Raw genomic sequence first — 24,397 nt, forward strand, 5'->3', positions numbered from 1 at the left:
GAGGCCTCAACCTTGGCCTCTAAAGACATGGACAAGCACCGAGGAGCCCCATCCCTAGGATGACCCCAGCCCCCCCCGAATGCCTGACTGGCTGCGTGTCCTGGTCAGTGCCCGAGCCAGGCCCCGCCTGCCAGCAACCCCGGGGGGCCGGGCCACACACACCTGGGGTAATTCTCCAGCTCCTCCCCTTTGCTGGAGCCCACGTGCCCCTCTCCCTGGCCCTCACTCCCCCCAGAAGGTCCAGTCTCCTCCGGGCAGGGAGTTCAGCTGCGGTGGGGCCCCCTGGCTACTGCCTCTGTCAGCAAGTCTGGTCTGTTCGTCTCTGACACTGGTCACCGGCCTCCCTGGTCAGAGGGGAGGAGCAGGGGGCAGTGTTAGGAGTCCATTGGACACTCAGGCAGTTAAGGCCAGGTCCCCGACGGGGACACAGGGAGCCAGGACGGTGGAGATAGAGCCGCACCGGCATCCTGTTTGGCAGCACAGACAAGGCCACAACAGCATCGTGTCTGCAGCCTCTGTGCAGGCAACTTTGTCATACGTCAGCGTGCAGACATCAACACACAAGACCATCGACACGTGGACAGGAGCCCACCGAGTAGACGTGTGCAAAGCCCTGATGGACACGCCTCAGCGCCCAGTCCTCGGGGTCTTCTCTCAGGACACTCACGACAGTTCTGCAAGAGCTTATCAGGACCCCCAGATTTAACACCAAAACGGCCACGCTCTCGGGCCCCCTCCATCACTGGGAGCCCTGTACTATTGCCCGGTAAACTGGCGTTGCTGCCTACCACCCTCTGTCTGTCCCATGTCTTCAGTCCTGAACACTGTGCGACCAGGAACTTGGGCACTGAGGGAACAAAGATCGTGTTCCCGTGGCAGACATTGGAGCGCGGGTAAGCTTGGGAAGGGCAGGGCTCCTCTCTGGAGCCTCCTGCGCCACTCCCTGTAGGCTGGGGACACCACAACCCCTGTGAGCCCCCCATCCTGGGTGCGGGGGCACAGACACCCCCCGAGGGCCAAGTGAGAGTGGGGGCAAGGCGGTGGTTCGGCAACGAGGCATCCAGGGAGCCCTCCTTGGAGAATGGGGCACGTGTCCGTGGGTCAGAGTGGAAAGAACCTGCCCCGGAGGGGTTTGCTGCGGGCTAGGCTGTGTCATGGACTTCAGGGTGTCACCAGGGCAGCCCTGCCGGGTGCAGTGCTCCTTATAGAACGCACACCAGGAAACCCCCAAACCATCTGCGGGCTCCTCACAGGCCGACTGCTGCCCGTCCCCACAGCCCCGTGAGGCTCAACTGTCCTGTGCTGGAGCCCGGGGCCCGGCCTGCACCTGTGCTGTGCCCCCGCTGTCCATACAGCCTGACTCTGCTGGACCTTCTCCGCCCGGCCTGGCCAGGTCCCCACAGTCCTGTATTTGCCCAGGTACTGGTGCCACCAGCATGCGCAGCCATGCCCTGTTCTTTCCAGACTGCCAAGTGTCGTGCCCATGGCTCGACGGCGGAGGAGGCAAATCCGGGCTGCTGTCTTGGGAATAACTGAGAAGTTCAGGTTCTGGAAGGCAGTATGCAGCACACTTGGCACCTGGATGCGTACAAGGTGGCGGGACAGCCGGGGTTGCCACCGCGGCAGTGACTCAGGGAGGCCTGGCCCCACCTGCCACCTGCGGCTAGTGAGGATCTGCCCGTTTCATGCAGGCATGATGCCTGCCTGGGGGTGACACTGGTTGGTGTAGGTTCAGGTGACCTGTCCTCACCCCCCACAAGCACCTGCCTGACTCAGTTGACAGAACCGGCTGCTGCTGTGCCTGGCCTCGCCTTTAGGGACCTTGCCTCCCCTCTTCCCTCCATGTCACTTGTTCTGGAACCTGCTTTTTCCTGGACATACGTGTGTTGACCTGTGAAGTCTGTGGCCAGGCCTTCCCTCTCAGCCCTCTTTCTAGCAGCCGGCACCTGCGGGGACCTGTCCTGCATTCCAATGGGGCCATGGTGAGGGGGTCACCTGCACACACAGTGCCACTGGCCTCCGTTTCCAAGCTCTTATTTTGTGGTGCTGCGTGGTCCTTCCCACATGGGATTTGTGCTGGGAAAGGCGAGGACTGAGCTTTGGCTGGGCGGCTGGCCTGGCATGGCGTCCCCTTTGCTTTCAGGCTCACCCAAGCAGGGAGCAGGGTCCCTGTATCTGGCTTCCCCTTCACCACCGTCTCCACCGCTACCGGCTCTCTGGGGAAGTGGGAACTGAAGCAGCACGTCCTCTGATGCGTGCCAGCAATCTGGATGGACCCCGCAGGGGACTGTCCTCTTGCCTTCATCTGAGGCCAGGGAGGAGGCTGTGGTCTTCCAGAAAGCCCAGGGCAATAAAGATGAAAGAAGACAGCGGAGCCTCTGCCCACTTGACACCCCCGAGGTCGCTCCTGTCGTCCTGGCCTGGGCCATGCAGTCTGACCCCCTGCAGGACTCCAGAGCTGTCCCTGCCCTGGGGCTTCCCTTGCTCACCCTGGGCCAGTGAGATCTGGTCCGGGGCGGTTCTTCCCTGTGGGCGGCATCCTGGGGCACTCTGCTAGTGTCCCCATGGATGCCCCTGGGCCCCCACCCTGCCCTGGGCTCTCTGGCCTCTTTACCCCAGTCCACAGCAGGTCCCCCTAGGGCTGTGACAGGGGCTGGGTGAGGGGGCGCAGGGGTGTCAGAGGTTTACCAATGCCCCTTCCTTGGAAGTAAAGTCCTTTTGGGTGGCAGCAAACACTGAGAAGCGCTTTCCTGCTGCGGTCAAGCCCGCATTCTGTGGGCAGCTTGTCTGTTTATTCTCCTGCAACAAGCTCACCTGATTTTGGTCACCCCAGACTCGCCTCTGGGTCCTAATCGCTCACTGAGAGGGGACCTCAGCATCCCAACGCCAGCCACGGTGATGGTGTCTTGGCATGTCCCTCGTGCCCCGCCAACCCTGCTCTGTCCTGACCCCAAGACCGTGGGCTGCTGCATCTGTCACCCGGTCCGCCTGGAGGTCTCCGGGGTTGGGTGGGCTGCGGGAGTGCGCTGAGCACCAGAGCCCGGCTCGGAGGCCGGGGGGGCTGGGGACTGTTCAAGCGCTGCCATCCACCATGTCATGACCATCCCTTCTGGGAAACCCCGTTCTGATCCCCAGATGCCAGCTTTCCGAACCAGCGAGCCCCGCTGAGTGGGAAGCTTCCCACATGTCCCTTGCCACGGCCCAGCAGCTTGGACTGAGGCTCTGGACAAGGAGCCTGAGGCCAGGCTGGCCACTGCCCAGCCCCCTGCCCATCCTGATGGAGCCGCTCTGCCCCTGCGGAAGGGGCACAAAGCTCTCCATCTCCCGCCTGGAGCTCCTCAGACCCTGGTCCTCTGCAGCCCGGCTCAGCTGTTAAGAGCAGACACTGCTCCCCGCAGCTCCCTGGGGCTTTGGGCTGAGGGGTGGGGACTCCTGGAGATGTGCCGCTGGGCCTCAATCCATCCTGCTGGCCAGTCCATGCCCTGTGTTGGTCCTGGAGATTTCTGGGACAGTGGGCTGGGAAGAGATCTCAGGCTGTGCTCACTCATGGAGGGGGCTCAGGGACAGCTGCGGTTCAGCCTGGGGGTACCAGGGGAGCCCCTCCACGCCCCACCCAGCTGCCCACCCCTGGAGCCACCTGGCTGCCTGCTAAGCATTGATGGAGCATGTACGTGTGGGGAGTTGGGTGGGGGAGGTGGAGGGAAGCCATGCGGGAAGCGAGGGCCAGCGATGGTGGTGGGGCCTGGGCTGAGCCCGGGGATGGGGAGACAATCAGGGGGCCTGCCAGCGTTTTCTGGGAAATGACTTGGAAAGAAGGACAGATGTTTCTTCTGTTTAACCTTTTATTTTGAGAGAACTATAGACTCACACGCAGCTGTGGGGACGGAGTCAAGACACCGCCTGGTGCCCCCCACCGGTCATCCTGATGCCACCATCTTGCCTACCATCCCCCCGGACGCGGACCCTGGCGCCACCCCACTGTCATGGGCCTTGTTGCCGTGCCCTGAGGGGCAGGCGTGTACGTGCACAGCTCTGTGCTTTCCTGGTGTGTGCAGGCTCCCATGGCCTCCACCACGGCCCAATGCTCAGGGAGCCCTCCGGGCATCCCTTCAAGCCGCACCCCCACCCCCACCCCCACCCCCACCCCCACCCCCACCCCCACCCCACACCGTGGTTCTCTGTTTCTGTGGTTTTCCAGACAACTCAACCGATCCAATGGTAAATCGTCAAGTGTGGCCTTCTGGGGTTGGTGGCTGTCGCTCGACACCACCGCCTGGAGACCTCCCAGCCCATTCCCGTTCATGCTGGGCCGGGTCCCCAGGCGCCTGGGCCGGGGGCGTCAGGCCGTTTCCGGAGGGCAACCGTGAGCAGGGCTGCTGGGCATGTGTGCGGATGGTGTCGGGGTGCTCGTTTCCGTATTTCTTGGAGGGATGTCTAAGGGACAAGTGCTTCTAGTCTACGAATGGATTAACCAAGAATTAGTGGGAACTCCAAGTATGCACAAGTGTGAGGTGCATCAGGGGCCCGTGTCCCAGCCTCTGAGCCCGTTGTCTTCTCCAAGGGATGACTGTCCCTCAGAGGAGGCGACTCTGGAGGGCTGGTCCCTGGGGAGGGTGGGGGGCCATCTTCCCTGGATGTAGCTGGGCCCGGAGAAAGGACAACAGCTCAGAGGAGGAAAGTAGGGGTCGAAGAGGGTCCACCCAAGTGTGTGCGTGTTCCTGCGCCCATGTCCAGGACCTAGGGTGTGACCTTATTTGGAAAAAGGGAAGGGTCTGTGCAGATCTGACTAAGGAGAGCATCTTGGAACAAGATCGTGTGGGATTACCCATAAGCCCTAAATTCAGTGGCCAGTGTCCTTAGAAGGGGAAGGAGACCCGGACCTGGAGGGGAAGCCGTGTGGACATGGAGGCAGAGGCAGCCCCCCCACCCCACGCCATCTGCTCTGGTGGCCCCAGGACACTGACACAGAGTGCGCTCCATGTGTGCTCGGGCACTACCACCCCATACGGCCCCCTGATACTTGGGTCCGGGGAAGCAGCCCCATTCCTGACCCCAGCTTCTCCCGCCGCACCCCATGCTACCCCCTCCCCCCGCCCAGACAGGATGCTCACGCACCTGGAGGCCTGGGTGGGCTCCTCTACTTCTTGTATTTGCAACAGTCGTCTGGGAAAACAGAGTGGGTTCGCAGATGGAGCCTCACTGGGGGCTCCCTCCCCAGCTCCGCGGCCCAGGGGGGCTCCCCCAGACCTCCTGGCTGCTTCCCATGGTGCTGGACCTACTTTGGTCGCTCAGGCTGAGGATGTTCTGAGGACCCAGCCCGTACTTTCTGCAGACTTTCTCAAACCTCTCCAGGAAGCTGGGACTCAGGTCTGGCACCCGTCCTGAGAACAGAGCAGCAGGGGCTAGGGTCCCTCACTGCTTGCTGGGATGCCATGAGGAGGAGGCCTCAGGGGCACCCAGGCAGGGCTGAGGCTGGGGGGGGTGCCCTGAGCAGAGACGGGGGCTGGGCAAGGTGGGGGTGCACACACAGCTCAGGGGCCTGGCCTGTGTCCCCAATGCTCCATGAGAGGTGACCTGATCATGGATCAGAGCCTCAGGGTGGTCAGACCCCCTCCAGTTTGGAGGGGCCCCCAGGCACGTGGGAGGGGTCAGGAGGTGGTACCATAGAGTGCCAGCACGTTGGTCTCTGTCCCATTCCTCATGTTCCGGAGATGGAAGGTGATGTACAGTTTGTAGTCGGTCTCCGAGAGGAGCACCCTGTTGTCCCCCTCGTCTGTGTGGACACGCAGCTCAGCGCAGCCCCAGCTCACCCCTGGCATGTGTGCCAGGTGTGCCGTGCGGCCGTAGGTGTGGATGGTGGGCTGGTGGCCCCGGCAGGAGGAGGGGTGCTGCTCAGGCAGTTTCCCTGGGCATCGCGGTGGTGGTGGTGCCCACCCTTCCCTGAACCCCAAACCAGTGCACCTGCCAGGCGTGAGCCAGGGGCCTGACCAGGGCCCTCCCCGGGGCCACGTGCCAGGCAGGTGCCCTCATGTCATGGTCAGGCTGCCATGGGGCCCCATAAAAGCCCCTAGGTCACAGCTCGCCAGGAGGCGGCTGACACCCTGGGGACCAGGAGCCCTTGTTGCCAGACGCACTTACAGTTGACGGTGTACTCCCCGTTCCTGTCCGTCTTCTCACAGACCACGGCCACCTTCACGCACTCCCCGAGCACCCTGAAACCGGCTGCTGTGACACCGGGCAGCCAGCCAGGGTCTCGAGCCTCCCTCAGCCCCAGGCTGACCCCCCGGTACAGCCTTTCCCATGGGAGGGTGGGAGGGACACCGGTCCTCCCCCGTTCCAGCTGAGATGGGTGACACGCACATGAACTGGAAATTGAACTTCAGACTGCCGTCTTCTAAGCTTTCGATATTCTGTATGAAGACCCTCAAGTCCCCATCTTTCTCAATCCGCTTCATGTCATCCGAGGCCATGGACACTGAGTACCAGACCCCCGACACCTGTGGACAAGGCCCTGATGCATGGGGAGCCTGCGTGTGTGGCTCCCAACCAGCATCCTACCCTTCCTGCCCTCCCAGAGTCCTCTCTGCCCTCCCAGGGTCCTCCCTGCCTTCCCAGGGGCTCCCCTGCCCTCCCAGGGACCGCCCCTTCCCTCCCAGGAACCCCTGGCCCTCCCAGGGTCCTCCTTGCCCTCTTGGGGACCTCCCTGCCCTCCCGGGGACCCCTCTGCCCTCATGGGGACCCCTCTGCTCTCCCGGGGAACTCCCTGCCCTCCTAGAAATATCCACAGCCATCACAGCTGGGGAAGGAGAAGCAAGCCCTCTCCCAGGTCCCCGACCCCAGATGGAGGACGGACAGGTGCTCTGTAGCCTGGCCCCTGGGAAGGGCCAAGACTTGGACCCTGGGCCCACCTTGGCCATGTCATAGTTTTTCCGCACGATGGCTTGGGGGTTGAGCTCCTGGGTGGAGACCAGGCTCAGCCCCAGGCTCAGCAGGAGCAGGGCCATGCCCACTGGTGGGTGCCTCGGCCACGGCCCACCACCTTTATACCCCTTTCTGCCTTGTAGTTTCCGCCCTCCTGCCTCCGGGCACTGCCTGTCCTCCCCACCCATCCTCTGCATGCTGGGAACACAGCCAAAGGCCACCACTGCTGCCACCCCCCTCACCGGTTACGGATGTCCTGGAGCCAGTGATGGGGTGACCCTGACATCTGCTAGGACAGAGTGTCCGTCTGGGTCAGGATGGTAAAGGGAAGTCAGATGAGGCTGGGTGAGTGGCTGGCGGGACCCTGGGCCTGAGCGCCTGCTGGCTGCAGGAGCCCGGGTGACCCTGGGCCTCCCTGGCCTCTCCAGCTGCTGGAGCTGGCAGCCGACAGGGACTGTCCCTGCCTGGCCTATGTGTCCGGATTCGAGGGCACAGAAGGGCCCATGACACCACATGTGAGGAACCGTGTGGGCCATCCTGGCCTTGAGCATGTGGCTGTGACTTGGGAGTGAAACCCTGGAAGTGATGAATCCCAGGGGAGGGGATGTGAGGGGAGCCCAGACGGTGGGGCCAGAATGAGAGAGACATTTGGGGGTTTGGGGCCTGGAGAGCACAGACCTGGGTTCACACAGCAGGGGGCCCAGGGTCCAGAGCAGAGTGGAAAGGCCCTGTGTCCCTGTGCAGCAGGCAGGCTGGTGCTTGGGGGCCAGCAGGGGGGCCCCCGGTGGACTGACTGGGACATTGGGCGCCAAATCCCATCCAAAGGACCCGACCACAGCTCGTGGTGATCGCGTTGAGTACCTGCTATGTTCCAGGGTGTGTGATGATGGTGAAGCACCCGATCTCCAGACGCAGCCTTGAGAGGGGGTGGCAGCTACTGGACATCAGTACGTGGGGGTGACCAGGGCCCGCCTGCCCCCCGCTGCCCCCGCGAACCACTGGCTGTACCTCGCGCAGCCCCATCCGTCTCCAAACCTCGGTCCCTGTCCCGTCCCCTGTCCTGCCTCTCTGTTTGTTATCGGGCTCCCAGGCCCCCTTTGTGATCTGATTCACCAGCTCAGTCCTGAGGCAATAACTGTCTCCCTGCGTCAGGTGCTCAGTGGGGACAAAGTAATTCAAAGGGTGTAAGTCTGACTGTCGTTGGAGGAGCGTAATCTGGATTTTCTCTAAAATAAGCAAGTTCTGCAGGCCCTAGGGTCAGCGGACTTCTTGTCCGAGGCTTCGCTTCCACGGCGTGGTCTCAGGAAGCAGGTGCATCTGGCCTATGACCTCCATTCCCTCCGACACTCGCTACAGGCACCTGTACCCCGCCCTTGAAGGGGGGCCCCAGACCCCAGAATGTGCGGATTCCTTTCCACGGGAGGAGCCCCCCTGCAGCCCTGGGGTCATGGAGGCTGTGGGGAGAGAAGGAGGCATCCGTGGGCAAGGGCGGCCTTGATGGCTTTGAGGACTGAGCCCGCCCAGCTCACTCTCCACCAGGCCGGGCGTTGGGCAGTGACTCGCGGGGAGGTCCTTCCTGGGGGATGGACAGCACCCCCGCGACTCCTGCCCACCCGAGGTCTTCTGATAACCACAGGCCTGCAGCGAACGGGCCTTACCCATGCGCACAGACACCCTCCCGGTGGCCAAGTGGGCAGAGACAGGTGTGTGCAGCCCAGGGCTGCCACGGGGAGGTGGGGGCATGTGGGGGGATGCCCAGGTGAGGTGAGGTGAGGTGAGGTGAGGTGAGGGCCAGGTGTCTGCAAGCCCAAGTCTGCCAGTGACTGCCGCTGGCACGGAGGAGGAAGCATGTACTCTGCCCCCACTGCAGTGAGGGCACGTCTCTGTCTGTGGCGTTTGTCGTGTAGCCAAGACACCATGCGCACATGCTACACTTTCGATAAGGAAAATGATCTTACTTTCAAAGGGGAGGGGTACGGAAAGGTGGGTGTTACAGCCACAAATGGCGATGGTGGGATCGCACATGAGTAGGATTTCCCCGTGCCGAGCGCACCCGATGGGCCGGATGGCAGGAACGCGTGTGGCGTCCACCGTCAGCAAGCTGAGTGCCGCAGAAGCACTGGAAGGACAATGAAGGGGATGCGTTCTTGGGCAGGGAGGTGGCTGTCACGGTGGGACGAGGACACAGAAGCTGGTGTGCAGTGTCTCTGTCATAGGTGTGAACACACGCCGTGGTGAAGACACTGCCCTGTGAGTAAGGTCAGTCCCTAGAAAACGAGGAGGGAACCACAGAGGAGACAAGGAGCCAAAGAGCATTTACCAAATATCCTTTACTTAAAAAAAAAATTATGTATTCATTTAGAGAGTGAGTGAGCACATGAGCAGGGGGAGAGGCAGAGAGAGAATCTTGAGCAGACTCTGCGCTTAGCCTGGAGCTGTTGGGCCGGCGGGATCAAGGGGGATGGGGAGGCACCAACAAAATGGTGGCGGACCCCCCACCTCGGAACTTTCCCACCACCAGCAGACCGCCCGAGGACACGTCATCAGGGGGAGACTGGACCTATGCAGGAAACCTGAACCGTACTTACCCAGACCCCATATAAGGGCATGGGCAGTTATTGCCCCAGGTTGATTTCACCAGAAATATACCTAATACCTACCGTCCTGTACAGACAGACATACAACCCCTTAACCCTCCCCTCTTCAAAAGCCTGTTTGCACTACCCTGGGCATGACTTCCCCGGCCTGCGACTTCCCCATTCTTTCCCTCCCCTCGGGGCCGAGGAACCTCACCCGGAGAGCATGTCCCATTAAAAGCCTGTTTTATTTATTTATTTATTTATTTATTTATTTATTTATTTATGATAGTCACACAGAGAGAGAGAGAGAGAGAGAGGCAGAGACACAGGCAGAGGGAGAAGCAGGCTCCATGCACCGGGAGCCCGACGTGGGATTCGATCCCGGGTCTCCAGGATCGCGCCCTGGGCCAAAGGCAGGCGCCAAACCGCTGCGCCACCCAGGGATCCCTAAAAGCCTGTTTTGACCAACTTTTGCCTGACCTCTCTATTTCATTTCATTACCGATTGGATTAAACCTGACAGGAGCCCGACGCGGGACTTGATCCCACGACCCTGAGATCATGACCTGAGCCGAAACCAAGAGTCGGACACTTCATGGACTCAGCCCCGCCCCACCCCGGGCGCCCCATCCTCTACTTTTTAAATGGGACAAAGTCCTGTCGTCCAGCATCCCCAAGATGCCCCTGCCGGCAGCTGCATCATTGTGACTGGGACTTTGCCAGCTGCATCATCAAAGGGCCTGCTGATGTCACCACCTCAGAGCAGGGGACAGTGTCCAGCCTGTGGCTTTACAGAGACCCAGAGACAGAATGCTTGGGCAATAACCCCCTTGTCTCTCACAGCGCTCCCAGCCAGGTAAAAGGACCACCCTTCGGGAGGGGGTGGGCCAGTGTGAGCGGTACGGGGACGACGTTGCTGGGGCGCACCTTGGGAGGGACCTCCTGCCCCATCCACGTGGCGTTTCTAATGTCCTTGGATTGGTTAAAGAGGGGGCCTGTCGCCTGTCATGGGGCCTGGACGCTGTGCCTGTGCAGTGCTGGTGGACGCCGCCCATCCAGTACGAAGACAACAGGGGCTGCATTTGCGATGCCGGTGTCCTGGTGGCCATATTATCAAAGGTCAAAGAAACAACTGAATCGATTTTTACAATGTATTTGTGTTTAGCTCAAGAGATCCAGGCTATTTGAATTTCAGTATTTTATCAATATAAGATGATTAGCGAGCCATGTTGATTCTTCTCTTTCATCTGACATCTGCCTCCAAAACCCAGCGTGTTCTGGGCCCTCACCGGGCACCTCAAGCCAGAGCAGCCACATTGCTGTGCACTCGACAGGCACACACGGCAGACAGCTGCGGAGCTGGTCAGTGTGCTGGGAAGCCTCGTGCCCGTTAGCCGAGTGCTCAGAAAGGAAGCATCAGAGAGCCCCCCTCTGCTCCAACACATGACCCTACAGGCTTGTGCATAGAAACCCCAAGTAAGCTCTGGGGTGTGACCGGAGCCCAGAGTCCCATGTTAGACCTGAATGCCTGTGATTTAGGTTTTAATCCCTGTTCGTGAGCATCAACCTTGGAGGGAGCTCATAGTTTTGGTTTAAACCAGCATACCCTTGGGACCAACAAGCCATCTTACTATCCAGGTGAGGAAAAAGAACAGAGTCTACTTTGGGGGGCATGTCATGCCTCCGAGGCCAAGAAGGACTCCTCATCATCATCACAGCTGGGTGTCACAGCTTTGTCTTTACAGCGGGGTTGTGGGGGCATTTGATGCGTCTCTCCTATACCGTCCGGGTGGAGGTGCACGTGCTGTAGCAGGAGGGCCAGAGGATGTGCACGCTCAGTGCCCAGGGCAGGGGAGAGGGGAGCTCGGCGCCCTGAGGAGCCCCAGTAGAACAGAGCTCCCCCCAACCCTCCAGGCCAGCCTCCTCCTTCTAGAAGCAGGAGCTTCAGTTGGCATCTTGAGGCCCCAAATGAGATGCTGTGAATCCAGGCCTAGAAAGTGGCAGGGGTATGACTGTGTGTTATTAAAGATCTCCTTCTCTCTCCTTGTCCCTCCAGGAGGAGATGCATTCCAAGAGAAAGATGCTGTTACTGATCTCATGTGTTTTATACTTCCTGTTCATCAAGTATCACTTCAGGTAAACGTGAGATATGGGTGAGCCGGGACCCGTGAAGTTGGCAGAGAGGGCATCAGGGGCTGAGTTTGGTGCAGACATTAGTAATGCTCGGACGTGACCAGATCTTCCCTTCTCTCCATGGGATGGAGCAAAGTGTGCAGATGTTAATTCTGTCATGCGTGGATGGGGAACAGTTACTCCTGGGGCGGGGTGGGGTGGGTGGGTGGCCATCGCCCAAAGCATCTGCTGGTGGGGAGCTTTTCTGCTCTAGATGAGGAGGTAGGTAGCGGGCACATTACAGGGCACAGTGAGCAACGTCGGAATCTACATAGCAAAGACTTGAAGGAAACGCGAAGCAAGGGGAGGGATAGCCCGAGGTTGCTCTTCTGGACACGCAGGACACACCTGCTAGTGACCCGCGAGAAAGCTCTCTCCTATAGAGAAGTCCCTCTTCTCACCACCTCCTCACCAGCAGGGCTGTCTCCGCAGAGACTGAGTAGAACGCAGCCATACCGTCAGGAAGAACGTCTTTAGAGATGAAGCCTTCATGAAAACACATCTGATAAAAAGCTTGAATCCAGAAAATGGAAAGAACGCTTCCAGCTTGACAGGAAAGACACAGCCTCCTTAAAAAGCAGGCAAAATCAGAGCACACCGAGAAGATGCACCAAAGACGACACGCAGAGCGGGGACAGGCACGTGAAAAGATGCTCAAAATCATTTGCCATGGGATAATTGCCCATCAAGACAACGTGATGCCACCATGAACCCTGGAGAATCTGGCGTGCTGATGACCGCTGTGTGCCGGCAGCGACATGGACAGCGGGACCCTCGTTCATGGCTAGGGCCACGCAACATGGGGCCAGGCCTTTGAAGACATCTTGGCGGCTTCTTGGGGAACTAAATACAGCCTTTCCGTTTACCTGGCATCGTGCTCCTGTTTGTCCACGTGGCCGGCAAACGGACCTCCATGAACAACCCACACCAGGCGTTCACAGCAGCTTTGCACACAATTGCCAAGAAATGGAAGCGACCCAGTGCCCTGCCGCAGGGAATGGGATAAAGTGTGGCGCATCCAGACAAGGGGAGAGCATTCTGGCTTGAACAAAGGTGAGTGATTGAGCCCTGAATTGAGGTGAGCGATTGAGCCGTGAGGGCACGGAGGCACTTTAGATGCACATCACCAAGTGAGCAGACCAGTGGGAGTCCTGAATTTTGCCTGGCAAAACTCCCTACACACGGGGCATCTATGTTGGCAGGAAACGCTGCTGTACGAAGACCCGACAGACTGGGAGCAAAGCTGGCAGGAGCCAGGTGGGCCCTTGCCTCTCAGCTGGGGACTGCTCTGCCCACGAGTATGCACTTGTGGTAGGTCCAAGGATGGTGGTGATGTTCAAGGGACAGACAGGACACGAGAGAGCAGCACCGCACAGCAGGCATCATTGTCTCCCGGAGCCCATGGGGAATCCAGGGGGGACCCCATGTCCGTGTGCCGGCATGCGTCTCTGGGGACAGCAGGTGGTGGATGGGCTTCGTGGAGTCCCTAATGCTGGCCTGCACTGCACACAGCTGCGTGTGTGAGCCCACCATGTGGGGACAGGGTAGGCGTGTGGTGTGGAGCCGGGCTCCCCTGGCCCCCCCCCAGGTAACAACAGCCCTGCATCCCGCAGGCTGGGCCCCTCACGCGCTTGCCCAGGACGAGGCCAACTCTGCTGCAGGCTGAGCGCCTTCCTCCAGGGTGTTGGTTTCTTTAGGTCAGGATCCCCTCTTCAACCAGCTGTGTTTTCCATGCCTCTGTCACTCCGTGGGACCCCAGGGATCCGTGACCCCAATATTCTAAAAGAAAGGCCACTTTTGGGGGGCGCTTGGGTGGTTCAGCTTGTTGAGCATCTGACTTCCAATCTCAACTCAGGTATTGATCTCAGGGGTGTGAGTTCATGCCCCACATTGGGTGCAGAGCTCACTTAAAAATAAATGAATGAAAGAAAGGCTAGTTTTTAGTACGTTCCCCATTCATTGCTTTGTGATTTTAGTGAAGTTTGCATGGGCAGCCCCGAGTTCGACAGTCTAGCCCTGGGGAATCTGATAACGAAATCAGGGTGTTCTCCCACCATTTTTCCCTTACCAACAGCACGCCCCAGTGTTATGGAGGCAAACTGCCCAATCTCGTTAAAGCACAACAAAACTAGGTAAATCCTGTGTTTAGATGAAGGTTAAAGACATAATGTCGGCTCTTTCTCCAACCTGTTTACCTTAAATGCAGCAAAGCCACTCTGGTGGTGAACGAGGGGGTGAACCTGTGCCATCTCCGTTCACAGCCTCTAAGCTGGTGCTACTGTGGGTTTGGTAAATCCTCCCAGTGGCATGCCCACAAGCCCTTTATTGCCGTCCCCACTCTGGCCATCACTCGGCACCAAACTATGAGGCTCCCCAGACCCCCAAATGGGGTTGATCCTACCACTTACCCAGCTGGCAGCCCCTACTCTGGGGACCCCGGAGGGCTGTCTCCTTGGCTTCTCGAGGTCAGTGCACAGGCTGTACGCCGACAGCTTTGAACCAGTGCCCGACAGCCCCTGCCACACCACGGGGCTCCGGAAATGTTTGCTGGATACATGGATGACCCACAATAACTCAGTTTTCCCTTTTCACCAGGGATGAAGTAGAACTCCGGCTCTCAGACTGGTTCAATCCGAGGTAAGAATAGACATGTCTGCTCTCACACAAATAATGGTGCTCAGTGTGGAGCGATAGATTTTTTCTGATCACCCCATTAGAGCTGCCCTGGGAGGCTCCCAGGGCTGGAGTTTTCATTTTATTTTCTTTTTCTTTTTTTAAGATTTTTATTTATTTATATGAGAGAGAGAGAGAGAGAGTTTTTTTTTTTAAAGATTTTATTTATTCATGAGAGACACAGAGAGAGGCAGAGACACAGGCAGAGGGAGAATCAGGCTCCCTGCCTGATGTGGGACTCGATCCCAGAACCCTGGGGTCACACCCTGACCCAAAGGCAGATGCTCAACTGCTGAGCCACCCAGGCATCCCTTTTGTAGGATTTTATATATATACAAGTCATCTGCAAACAGGGTCATTGTTATTTTCTCCTTTCCAGTCCCCCGGGGCTTCATTTCTTCTTCTTGCCTTATTGCAATGGCTAGAATCCACACTATTCTGGTGAAGAAGAGTTGGTGAGGATGGGCCTCCTTGCCTTGTTCCCGTTTTTAGGTGGTTACTGCTTATGATGATTTTGTACTTTGGATCTGGATTTGTTTGCACCTTTTTTTTTTATAGTAAGACATCAACTGCTTAAGAAATAAGGATGTTTAGGGGATCCCTGGGTGGCGCAGCAGTTTGGCGCCTGCCTTTGGCCCAGGGCGCGATCCTGGAGACCCGGGATCGAATCCCACGTCGGGCTCCCGGTGCATGGAGCCTGCTTCTCCCTCTGCCTGTGTCTCTGCCTCTCTCTCTCTCTCTCTCTCTCTCTGTGTGTGACTATCATAAACAAATAAAAATTAAAAAAAAGAAATAAGGATGTTTAATTAATCCATTAAACAGATGTGAAAAGTAACATTTTAAGAGGTGTAGTCTCTTTGAAAAATGGATCAAACTCTTGAATTCAACATACTCAATATGTTGGTGAATAAACTTGTGGCATGAAAAGAAATTGGGATGCCTGGGTGGCACAGTTGGTTAAGCATCTGCCTTAGGCTCAGGCCATAATCTCAGGGTTCTGGGATTGAGTCCTGCATTGGGCCCCCTGCTCAGCAGGAAGTCTGCTTCTCCCTCTCCCTCTGCCCCTCCTCCCTGCTTGTGTTCTCTTTCTCAACTAAATAAATAAAATCTTTAAAAAAAGAGAGAGAAACTGACGGTGCCCTTTGTCAAGTTAAAGTAATTCTCCTTTATTCCTATTTTTTTGGAAGTGTTCTCTCTTTTTTTCTTCATGAATGGTTGTTGGACATCGTATAATGTTTTTTTTTTCCTGTGTCAAATGATAATGGGCACCTGACTGTTATTTAATTTCTTGGGATGGTAGGTGTATCAAACGATTGTCAAATGTTGAACCAGCTTTGCATGTTTTAAGCCCTATTATTGAAACCAAATCTAATATCTCTGTCCCTGTTTGGACTCATCTTCTTTTTTTTTTTTCCTTCTGGATTGTACTGATGGACCTAAGGCAAGGGGAGGTTTAAAGAAAAGCATCTTCTAGATCTTCTGCGGTTGGGGGGAGGTGCTAGTGGAGAGGAGGAAGGAAAACTGAAGGACTTAGGGAGATGTGGGGAGGCAGAGGCACTGTGCCTGCAGTACTGGCCTCAGGCAGTATCAGGACACCCTGATTCTGGGCTCCCATTTAAGCTGAGCCGGAGGTCGGAGGATGTGGCCCCTGGGCTGAAAGGCAGGTAGCATGGTGACAAAAGTAGCAGTTGCTGGGTCTTTTTAAAAAGTGTTTTATTTATTCATGAGAGATACAGAGAGAGAGAGAGGCAGAGACACAGGCAGAGGGAGAAGCAGGCTCCCTGCGGGGAGCCCAAAGCAGGACTCGATCTCAGGACCCCGGGATCACAACCTGAGCCAAAGGCAGACACTCAGCCACTGAGTTACCCAGGCATCCCTTCAGTTGCTGGGTCTTGCATACTGACCCATGTATGTTAGCTCTGTGGCCTTAGGCAGCCTACTCAACCAACCTGAGCCTCTGTTTCCCCACACCAAGAACAAGGATCGCAGTAGTACTTACTGCATCGTGTCTTGCAAGGATTAAATGAGCTGCTTAAATCACCTGCACAGTGCCTGGCACGTGGTAAGTGCTCTGCCTGCGTTCACTGGTGTCTGTCGGACGGCCTCTGCTGCTGTCGTCGTGAAGGTGGAGCCCACTTTAGTGGTTTCTTGTTTGTTCAACAGAAAACGCCCTGATGTTGTAACGACCACGGACTGGCTCGCTCCAGTCATATGGGAAGGCACCTTTAATAGACGGGTCCTGGAAGAGTACTACAGAGGACAGGACCTCACCATAGGCCTGGCTGTCCTTGCTACTGGCAGGTAAATGCAAACGAGCACATACGAATCTTCCACCTCCAGAAGGCTGCCCACAGGGACCTGTAACCATCGCATCTTGCCGTCATCCCGCAGAAACACCCTGATGTGGCTTTGTCCTTGCTTCACGGGGTCATTCATGTCATGTGGCTGTTTCTACTGATACTGTTTAGCTCACATTTTCTTTTTTTTTTTTTTAAGATTTTATTTATTCATTCATGAGAGACACAGAGAGAGGCAGAGACACAGGCAGAGGGAGAAGCAGGCTCCCTGCAGGGAGCCCGATGTGGGACTTGATCCCAGGACCCTGGGATCACACCCTGAGCCTAAGGCAGATGCTCAACTGCTGGACCACCCAGGCGTCCCTAGCTCACATTTTCTTTCTTTTCAGTGGGTGTTCCAAAACCTTAAAGGCTTTTCTCAGACCCCCTGGTTCACCACACCCTTCCTCACTAACCAGTGCAGTTGGACCTGCAGACCCGACCTGCCTACCCTTACCCACTGGGGGCTCTGTAGCATCCATGACGTGTCAGTTAGATGACACATCTGGTGACATGTCTCTTTCCCTTGAAACTCTTAGGGAGCACCTTCCTCTGTACATGTGTGTGTCTTGCAGGATCGCAGACCAGTACTTAGAGCTGTTCATACAGTCGGCCAATAAGCACTTCATGACCGGCTACAGAGTCATCTTCTACATCATGGTGGATGCCATGTGTCGGCTGCCCAACCTGGAGCCGGGTCCTCTGCAGACATTCCAGGTATTCACCATCAGAGAAGACAGCCGGGAGGATTTTCACCTCATGCACATGAAGAACTTGGCTTCGCACATCCTAGGGCACATTCAGGACGAAGTCGACTTTCTTTTCAGCATGACGGCCAACAGGGTCTTCCAGAACGATTTTGGGGTGGAGACCCTGGGCACGTCTGTGGCTCAGCTCCATGCCTGGTGGTACTTCAAAGACATAAAGGACTTCCCTTATGAGAGGAGGTTCAGATCAGCGGCGTGCATCCTATTGGGAGAGGGGGACTTCTACTATGATGGCTCTGTCGTGGGTGGCACGCCTCTGGAGATTTTAGACTTCATCCAAGAATACCTGGAAGGGATGATTCACGACAAGGAAAATGGGCTGAACAGCACCTACGAAAGATACCTGAACAAGTACTTTTTCACCCACAAGCCCACCAAGCTGCTGTCTCCAGAGTACAGCTGGGACACGGCGTTGCAGCTCCCGGCACAGATTTGGTTGGTCAAGGCAGCGCAGTGCTCCCACATGTGCCTGCACACGTAGCCATGGGTTCTAGAGTACACAGGGCCCCCCCGAGTCTCTTGTGGGTTCAGAGGTGGAGTTGTGCAAGCCATCCATCCGCGGGACGTGTTTCTCCCTGCAGTTTTGAACTGTCCAGTTTGGTCTGAACAGGATAAAGAACAAAAGCGATTGTTTAATGCTTGGTCACAGCGATGTTGGGATCTATATATTGTAGAGCCGGGACATCGGTTAGGAGGCAGGAAATGATTTTTTTTTTTAATGGAGAAAGATTGTAGTCCAGAAAAAAATATATATATATAAATACAAAAAGGACAGAGGATTAAAATAAAGGGAAAACAATAAATGTTTATCAGTTCATTGGAGAATACGTAATAGGCACCAGACCTGAGGTGGGGATTGCTTTGTTGAATCCCCACAAATAATACCCTGCGATGGACATGGGTAACCTCCAGAGACATGCCTTTCTTTTATGGTTACAAACAGGGATGCCCGGTTCATTTTTTTTAAGCCATAGCACGTTTTTTCGTTTTTCTCCAAATGAAGGTATGCACTGAGCTGTGTGGTCAAGGCACTCTGCTGGGCGCAGGGAGGGATAGGAAGTAGTTATTAAAATCAAGAGTTTTGTCCCGAAGCAGCCCGTGGCACAGGGCAGTGCAGGAGACGGGCCACGGCATTGCTTTTGCAAGTCCAGTGCTTGCCAGCAAGGGTGGGACATGGGTGAGGTGGGTCATGTGGGGTCAGGACGGGGAACCGCCCCCGTGGGAGGTGGCAGGTGTGGAGGAGAGCACGGCTCAGCGTCCCTGTGAGGGATTTGTGGACATGGGGTCTTCACAGAGACCATTTAGGTAAATGAGGTCACGAGGTGGGTCACAAGTTCCCCAGGGCAGACTGGTGACCTTATACAACAGGAGCTCAGGGCGCGAGCGCGCACACACACACACACACACACACACTCACACACACACATACACAGGGACGAGCTGACACCAGGAACACAGACCATCCCTTCCCGGAATGGGAGTTCGGGCTGAGCAGGGCATCATGAGGCTGTCCAGACAAAAGCCAGGTCACCCCAGAACTGCCCCCCCAGTTCCGCCCCTCTGAGCGAGAGCACGGGTCCCCATACAGCAGGTGCCAACTGAGCTGCAAAAAAAAAAAAAAAAAAAAAAATTGAATCATGCCAACCTGGTAAGTAAAAATAGCATCTGCTCACTTTTCTCACATTGGGTCCCTTTTCATGAGCCCCAGTGGAGATCTTCAGAGATGAGATTATCAAGCTTCTTGACAATATTGAATTTCAGGTTTGGGTATTTGTGATGCACCTATATTCATAGGGTAGGGTCCCATCCCTGAGTTGTTGTTATTGATAGGGGCAGAACTTTTGAGGTTTTGTGTTTATTAGGAATCAAACAGGAATTCATCGTAAGACAATGCAAGGAGTTAGATATCTAAACTTATTTTTTTCCTCCAAATCTCTTGGCCATTTCCCCCCAACACTGTTTATTGAATAAATAATGCCTTGTGTGATGGGCCAGTTGCCTCCTGCATTATTTCATGATTCTATTCATAGATCTTTCTTCCTGCCCCTAATTCCGCACAATCGTAATAGCTGTCGGTTCACACTTGTTAACGACGGGATGGTACTTGTGTGACTTCTCTATGAAGCATTTCAAAACTTTTGTTCTTCCCTGTGGATGCTAGATTCAGGTTTGCACTTCAGGGTAAAGATTCCACTGGGGTATTGTTTGAACTGCTGGGATGGACAGGCTAATTTGAGGATTATTAAATATTCATGATATTGAAGATGATGTAGAAATACCCCATATCCATTTATTTAAGTCATTTTTTTCACTGTCCCAGAGTAAGGATTTAAAAAAGTTTTTTGTTTTTTTTTTTTTCCTCCATATAAATGCTGCTGATTTCTTGCTAAATGTCTGAGCATCACTTCCTCATCATACCGGGTTCATTCTAGTTCTTGATTTGGGTTTCCTGGTTCACAGGGAAGCATCGTGCTTTGAGCACCTGCTGGTCTCTGGCGTCTGAGTGAGCACCAGGTGGACAACTGCCCGGAGAGGGGAGGCGGGAGGGGGCCCACAAGTGATTATCCAGGTCCTGCTGACCTCGCCCTTGGCTATGGTGGGTGTTGCCTTGCTGAGGCATGGCCTTCTGGGAGACCTTGTCTGCCCCGGGGTGTTCCTGGGGCAGGATCCAGTCATACCTGTCTCTGGCATTTCCAGGTGGGTAGTATGGGGGCCCGTGACACAGTTTCCTGAGAGCCCGCCCTTCTGTGGGTGGTCCTGGCTCCCCGGGCAGAGGGGGCGCCTTCCGTCCAGACACCGCCCAGGCACCCTTGACTTCCAGGACAGGGTGGGGGCCTGTCTCAGCTCACCTGTTGTGCCAGTGCAAGAGCCTGTGTTTACCTGGCTCCTCTGGGGAGCACGGGCAGGTCCTGGGCTTGCTCCGCACTCTCTGACCTGGGTGGGGACGGGCCCAGCGTGCCTCTCTGAGTTGTCCCTGGGCAGGAGCTGGGTGCAAGCAGGTCACAGGAGCTCCAGGCGGCCCCTACCAGGGTTGTGTCCCTGGAGGACTCCAGTGCTGTGTTCACTGCGGCCCAGGACTCGGGGCAGGGGGAGGGGAGGGCTGCCGGTCCCCTCCTGGCCGCTCAGCGTTGTCATGCCCTGAGCCTGGCTGGGAGAGGCCAGGAGGGGGCTGAGGAGGGGGCCGGGCTCAGGCTGGGGTGGGGAGGGGGCTTGGGAGGCCTGGGAAGCCAGTCTGGAGGGTGGGAGGCAGCGGGAGAGGGAGGGCAGTGGGCAGGAGGAGGGCCAGGCAGGAGGGCTCCTCAGCTGTGACCTAGGCTCTGGCCGGGGGGGCACCGAGCTGTGGAGGAAGACGTGGAGATGGAGCTTTGCCCTTTCACTTTGCAACCAAGCAAACTCAGGGCTTAGCCCTCGTCCCCCCTGGGGGTCACCTTCATCTGCCCAGCACCCACAGATGGGCACAACCCCACAGCTCGGCCACGCTCCCCCTGCTCCGGGCTCTCTTTCTGGCACGCAGCCCTGGCCTGAGCAAATCAGTGAGGGGACGACAAGGTCCCCGTGGAACGGGCACAGAGCTGGAGAAGGTGTCCCTTTGTTCGACGCACTCCCACCCACAGCCCTGCGTGTGTTTGTGGACTGATGGTGCCCGGGGAGGGGGTGCGGGGACCAGGGGCTCCACAGCGGGAGCCTCTCTGACTCAGAGTCCGAATCCGCAGAATGGAAACCAAGGCCATGCCCAGCTCGCCACGTTTCAGGGGCTTTGTGCCATCCAGCAGGCACGGCGCCAGAGCAGCGGCCTGGGTGCTGAGTGGGGTGGGGCAGGGGACACGTGTCTGGGGGGCCGTGCTCACCATCGAGGTTGAAGACTAGGGCTTGCTGCAGCTGGAACTTGGCGACATACTCAAGGTACTTCCTCAGCCACGCAGGGTCTCCGGGCACTCTTCTGGCTGAAACCACAGGGTGGGGGATGAGGGCGCCAGAGCCCAGACGCCCTGTCTGTTCGAGTGTCCCGTCCTGCCAGCCTGAGCCCTGCCACTGACTGGCTGGCTGCCGGGGCCTCAGCCCAGTCCTCCTCCCTCCTTGTCTCCCCTGAGAGCAGGTCCACTGTTGTCAGAGGATATGCAGTGCTCCCCAATGGGGCACCGCACATCTGGGGCCTCCCTTCACACAACAGCCTGCTGCCTGCAGGACCGGCCGCCCCCTCCCCGCTGACCCAGCCCTGGCCCCCACCTCCATGTACCTTCAGGACAAAGTGTCCCCCCAACCCCCTGGCCCTGCCCACCCTCCTCCTTCGTGACCCCCCATCTTCTCCACGTGGCTCTTCCACTTTCTGAAGTCTGATGGGACTCAGTTGCTTTTAGATTCATTGTTTATCTCTTCCACTAAGATGGGAGTGGTTCTGCTCTAGTGGACTGTCCCTCCCCCAGGACATCCGGGCTCGTGCTGCCGATCCATTGAATGAATTCCCGTGGCAGCGAGCGGGCAGGTGCAGGGATGCCCAACCCAAGGGGCGCCAGGGAGGAAGTGTCCGTTGGGTGCAGCTCAGAGCCGTCCAGTCCAGGCAGGCCCTGCACCCCCGGAGCGGCAGGCCCTATGCTCAGGTCTGGGCAGCCACCCCACGCAGCCTCGCAGAGACCCGCTTCCTACCCAGAAGGGCCCACAAGCTGGTGGTCTCTTCGTCATCCTCCAGGCGGATGTAGAGAATGAGATTGCTGTAGTCCGTGCTGACGAAGTGGACGTGCATGCTGCTGCCTCCCTCCACTGTGGGAGACCCCAGCCGGGTGACCGGAGATACCTCTCTCCTCCACCGCCGCCCTGGACACCCCCCTGGACAGCGCAGGGCACCAGGAGGATGTCTCCCGCCAGCATCGCACTTCCTCCACCCCCCTGGATCAGGGCATCGAGCGTCCCCTGCACCTCCCATACCCAGCACAGCACCCAGACCAGGGGGCTCTGGGCTACTCACAGGAGCCTTGGAACTGGCCTTGGAGCCCAGTTGGGTGGACGGTGACGTTCACTCCTTTGCACACCCCGTCTCCTCTGCAAAAAGAGGAGGGGGCATAGGAAGTCCCAGCCTGTTCCTGTCTCTCGGCCCCCTGGGGTGCCAGCTCAGGCTCTGCCCCAGTGGGACATTGAAGGAACTCTGGCTGATGTCCCTCCTGCCTCTCTGAGTCTCCTGGCTCCCTTGGCTTCCAGGGCCATCCAGCTGGGGGAGGGAGGTGGGCTCTTGAGGGGCTGACACAGGGTCAGAGGGCAGGAGTAAGGAAGGAAGCAGGGGCTTCCTGTTCCTGGAGCTGCCAAACTCCCTGTCCTTGGCTTGGAGGTTCAGGTCTCTGGCTGGGGGGTAGGGGTGGGGACTTGGTCCAGGCTGTCTCGGGTCACCTGGGCTCCACACATAGGCCAAGTCTTTATGCCCCATCCCCGGGGACAGGAAAGACCAGGCTGTGTGTTTCCCCCCTGCTCCTTGTCCTAAAGCTTTAGGGCTTCTGACATGAAACCTTGTTCCTCTTGGGAGGGTCTGGAGCCTGCAGCTCCATGCCACATGTCCCTCTGGTTCTAAGCACTGGTCACTGTCCCTTGGGAGGCCCCTGAGAGGGAGCCCCCTGAGAAGAGCTGCAGGGGCATGCTTACGTCCAGAACAAGACGAATTCCACGTCCTCATCCCGGGTCCAGATGGAGTGGAGGCCGAGCCTCAGGGGATCGGTTGGGGAGACCAGGTGGGCGTGGCTGGCAGCCAGCTGGATGGTCAGCCAGCGGCCCTCCACCTGCAGGTGTGAGGTACGCAGGTGGTGCAGGGTCCCTGGCTGCAAGGCACCCGAGCCTCTGGGGTTGGCTCTCAGGCCCCAGCACCGCAGGCACTGAGCTGCCAGGGGAGGTCAGGGGCTAGAGGGGTGCCCTCGGTGGAGGGCGGGGTGGGAGACAGGTGTCCGGTTCCTGGTTGTGAATGTCCTTCTGTGTCAGGCTGTCCTGTCTCCCCCGCCTCTTCTTGTTGCTCCTCTTCTTTCAGCTCCTGTGTCTGGTCCAAGCGCTGTCCCGTTGGGCTCCAGACGCCCTGGCCGGGTCTGGGGAGGGGCAAGGGATGCCCAGGGACCCTGTCCTGGATGACTTCTTTGGCCGGCTCCAGCCAGAGATGGAGACGGGCAGGGGTTCAGATGGGTGCATCGACTCTGGCCCCTTCCTGCCCCAGTGCTGTTCACACCCCTGCTCAGCAGGTCCAGTGGTGGGCACTGTGGGCGGACGAAGACCCCTACTCCTACCTGGGCCATGCCTGTGGCTGGAGGGGCAGCTGACCGCCTCCAAGCCTGCGCCTCGCCCACCTGTCCAGCCTCTCTCCTCGGGTCCTGCTCCCGGGGCACTGCCACTGCACAGCACCAGGCACCCACACCCTCCCTAGGGCTTCTCCAGGGACCTTGACCCTACTCCCTTACCTTCTGGGCCTGAAACCCCGGCTCTACCGGCACCTCTTCCAGAGCCTTCTGAGCACTGGCCAGACCCAGGCCAAGGGTCAGCAGCAGGAGTGGCCCTCGCAGCGTGGCCATGACCGTGGGGCCCAGAGGCTGGGGAGGCTGGGCAGCCAGCGTCCCTCCTTGGGATGCGTCCTCCGTCCTCCAGAGCCACTGGTCTGAAGAGCCGCCCTGGCTGGCCCAGCCATCCCGCCCAGCCTCCTCGGCCTTCAGAATCACTCCCACAGGAATGGCGGAGCCTCCCTGACACCTGCCCTGTATCTGAAGGATGTGAAGGGTGTCCCTTGGCCTGCAGAGTGGCTGCCATCAGGGTGGTTCAGCCACATTGCAGGTTGAGGCTGTCATGGAGGAGTCACTTCAGCCCCAGGGGCTCCCTCCCTCCTCCTGGCCTGTCCTCCCAGGACATCCATCCTCCCTGAGCCAGGAAGGCCAGGACCAGCCTCCTCCCTACTCCCCTTCCATTGTCCTGGGATGTGTGCTGGGGGGTTC

The 24,397-nt window shown here is 57.7% G+C and overlaps 3 protein-coding genes across 4 annotated transcripts; 1 reads left to right on the forward strand and 2 right to left on the reverse strand.

Moving 5' to 3' along the window:
* Positions 1-4,162: 4,162 nt before the first annotated feature.
* Positions 4,163-7,910, reverse strand: LCN9 (lipocalin 9). 2 transcript variants are annotated; one of them, XM_038548816.1, is made up of 7 exons: positions 7,783-7,910; positions 6,361-6,497; positions 6,139-6,212; positions 5,663-5,773; positions 5,280-5,381; positions 5,116-5,163; positions 4,163-4,456 (listed from the first exon to the last, which is right to left on the reverse strand). In XM_038548816.1, exons 2-6 carry the CDS (start codon positions 6,468-6,470, stop codon positions 5,138-5,140), a joined length of 423 nt encoding a protein of 140 aa, XP_038404744.1. In that variant the 5' UTR covers positions 6,471-6,497; positions 7,783-7,910; the 3' UTR covers positions 4,163-4,456; positions 5,116-5,137. The 2 variants fall into 2 exon arrangements, with proteins under 2 accessions (XP_038404744.1, XP_038404743.1); XM_038548815.1 differs by lacking the exon at positions 7,783-7,910 and adding an exon at positions 6,909-7,041.
* Positions 7,911-9,868: 1,958 nt separating this feature from the next.
* GLT6D1 (glycosyltransferase 6 domain containing 1) lies at positions 9,869-19,092 on the forward strand. Its single transcript, XM_038548814.1, has 5 exons — positions 9,869-10,355; positions 11,556-11,635; positions 14,267-14,308; positions 16,508-16,645; positions 17,256-19,092. Exons 1-5 carry the CDS (start codon positions 10,095-10,097, stop codon positions 17,926-17,928), a joined length of 1,194 nt encoding a protein of 397 aa, XP_038404742.1. The 5' UTR covers positions 9,869-10,094; the 3' UTR covers positions 17,929-19,092.
* Positions 19,093-19,286: 194 nt separating this feature from the next.
* LOC102154510 (minor allergen Can f 2) lies at positions 19,287-24,220 on the reverse strand. Its single transcript, XM_038548817.1, has 6 exons — positions 23,873-24,220; positions 23,076-23,209; positions 22,411-22,484; positions 22,092-22,205; positions 21,296-21,391; positions 19,287-20,784 (listed from the first exon to the last, which is right to left on the reverse strand). The coding sequence occupies exons 1-6, from the start codon at positions 23,981-23,983 to the stop codon at positions 20,747-20,749; spliced, it is 567 nt and encodes a 188-aa protein (XP_038404745.1). The 5' UTR covers positions 23,984-24,220; the 3' UTR covers positions 19,287-20,746.
* Between the last annotated feature and the right edge of the window lie 177 nt (positions 24,221-24,397).

Source organism: Canis lupus, chromosome 9, assembly GCF_011100685.1.
Source record: "Canis lupus familiaris isolate Mischka breed German Shepherd chromosome 9, alternate assembly UU_Cfam_GSD_1.0, whole genome shotgun sequence".
Taxonomy (NCBI): Eukaryota; Metazoa; Chordata; class Mammalia; order Carnivora; family Canidae; genus Canis; species Canis lupus.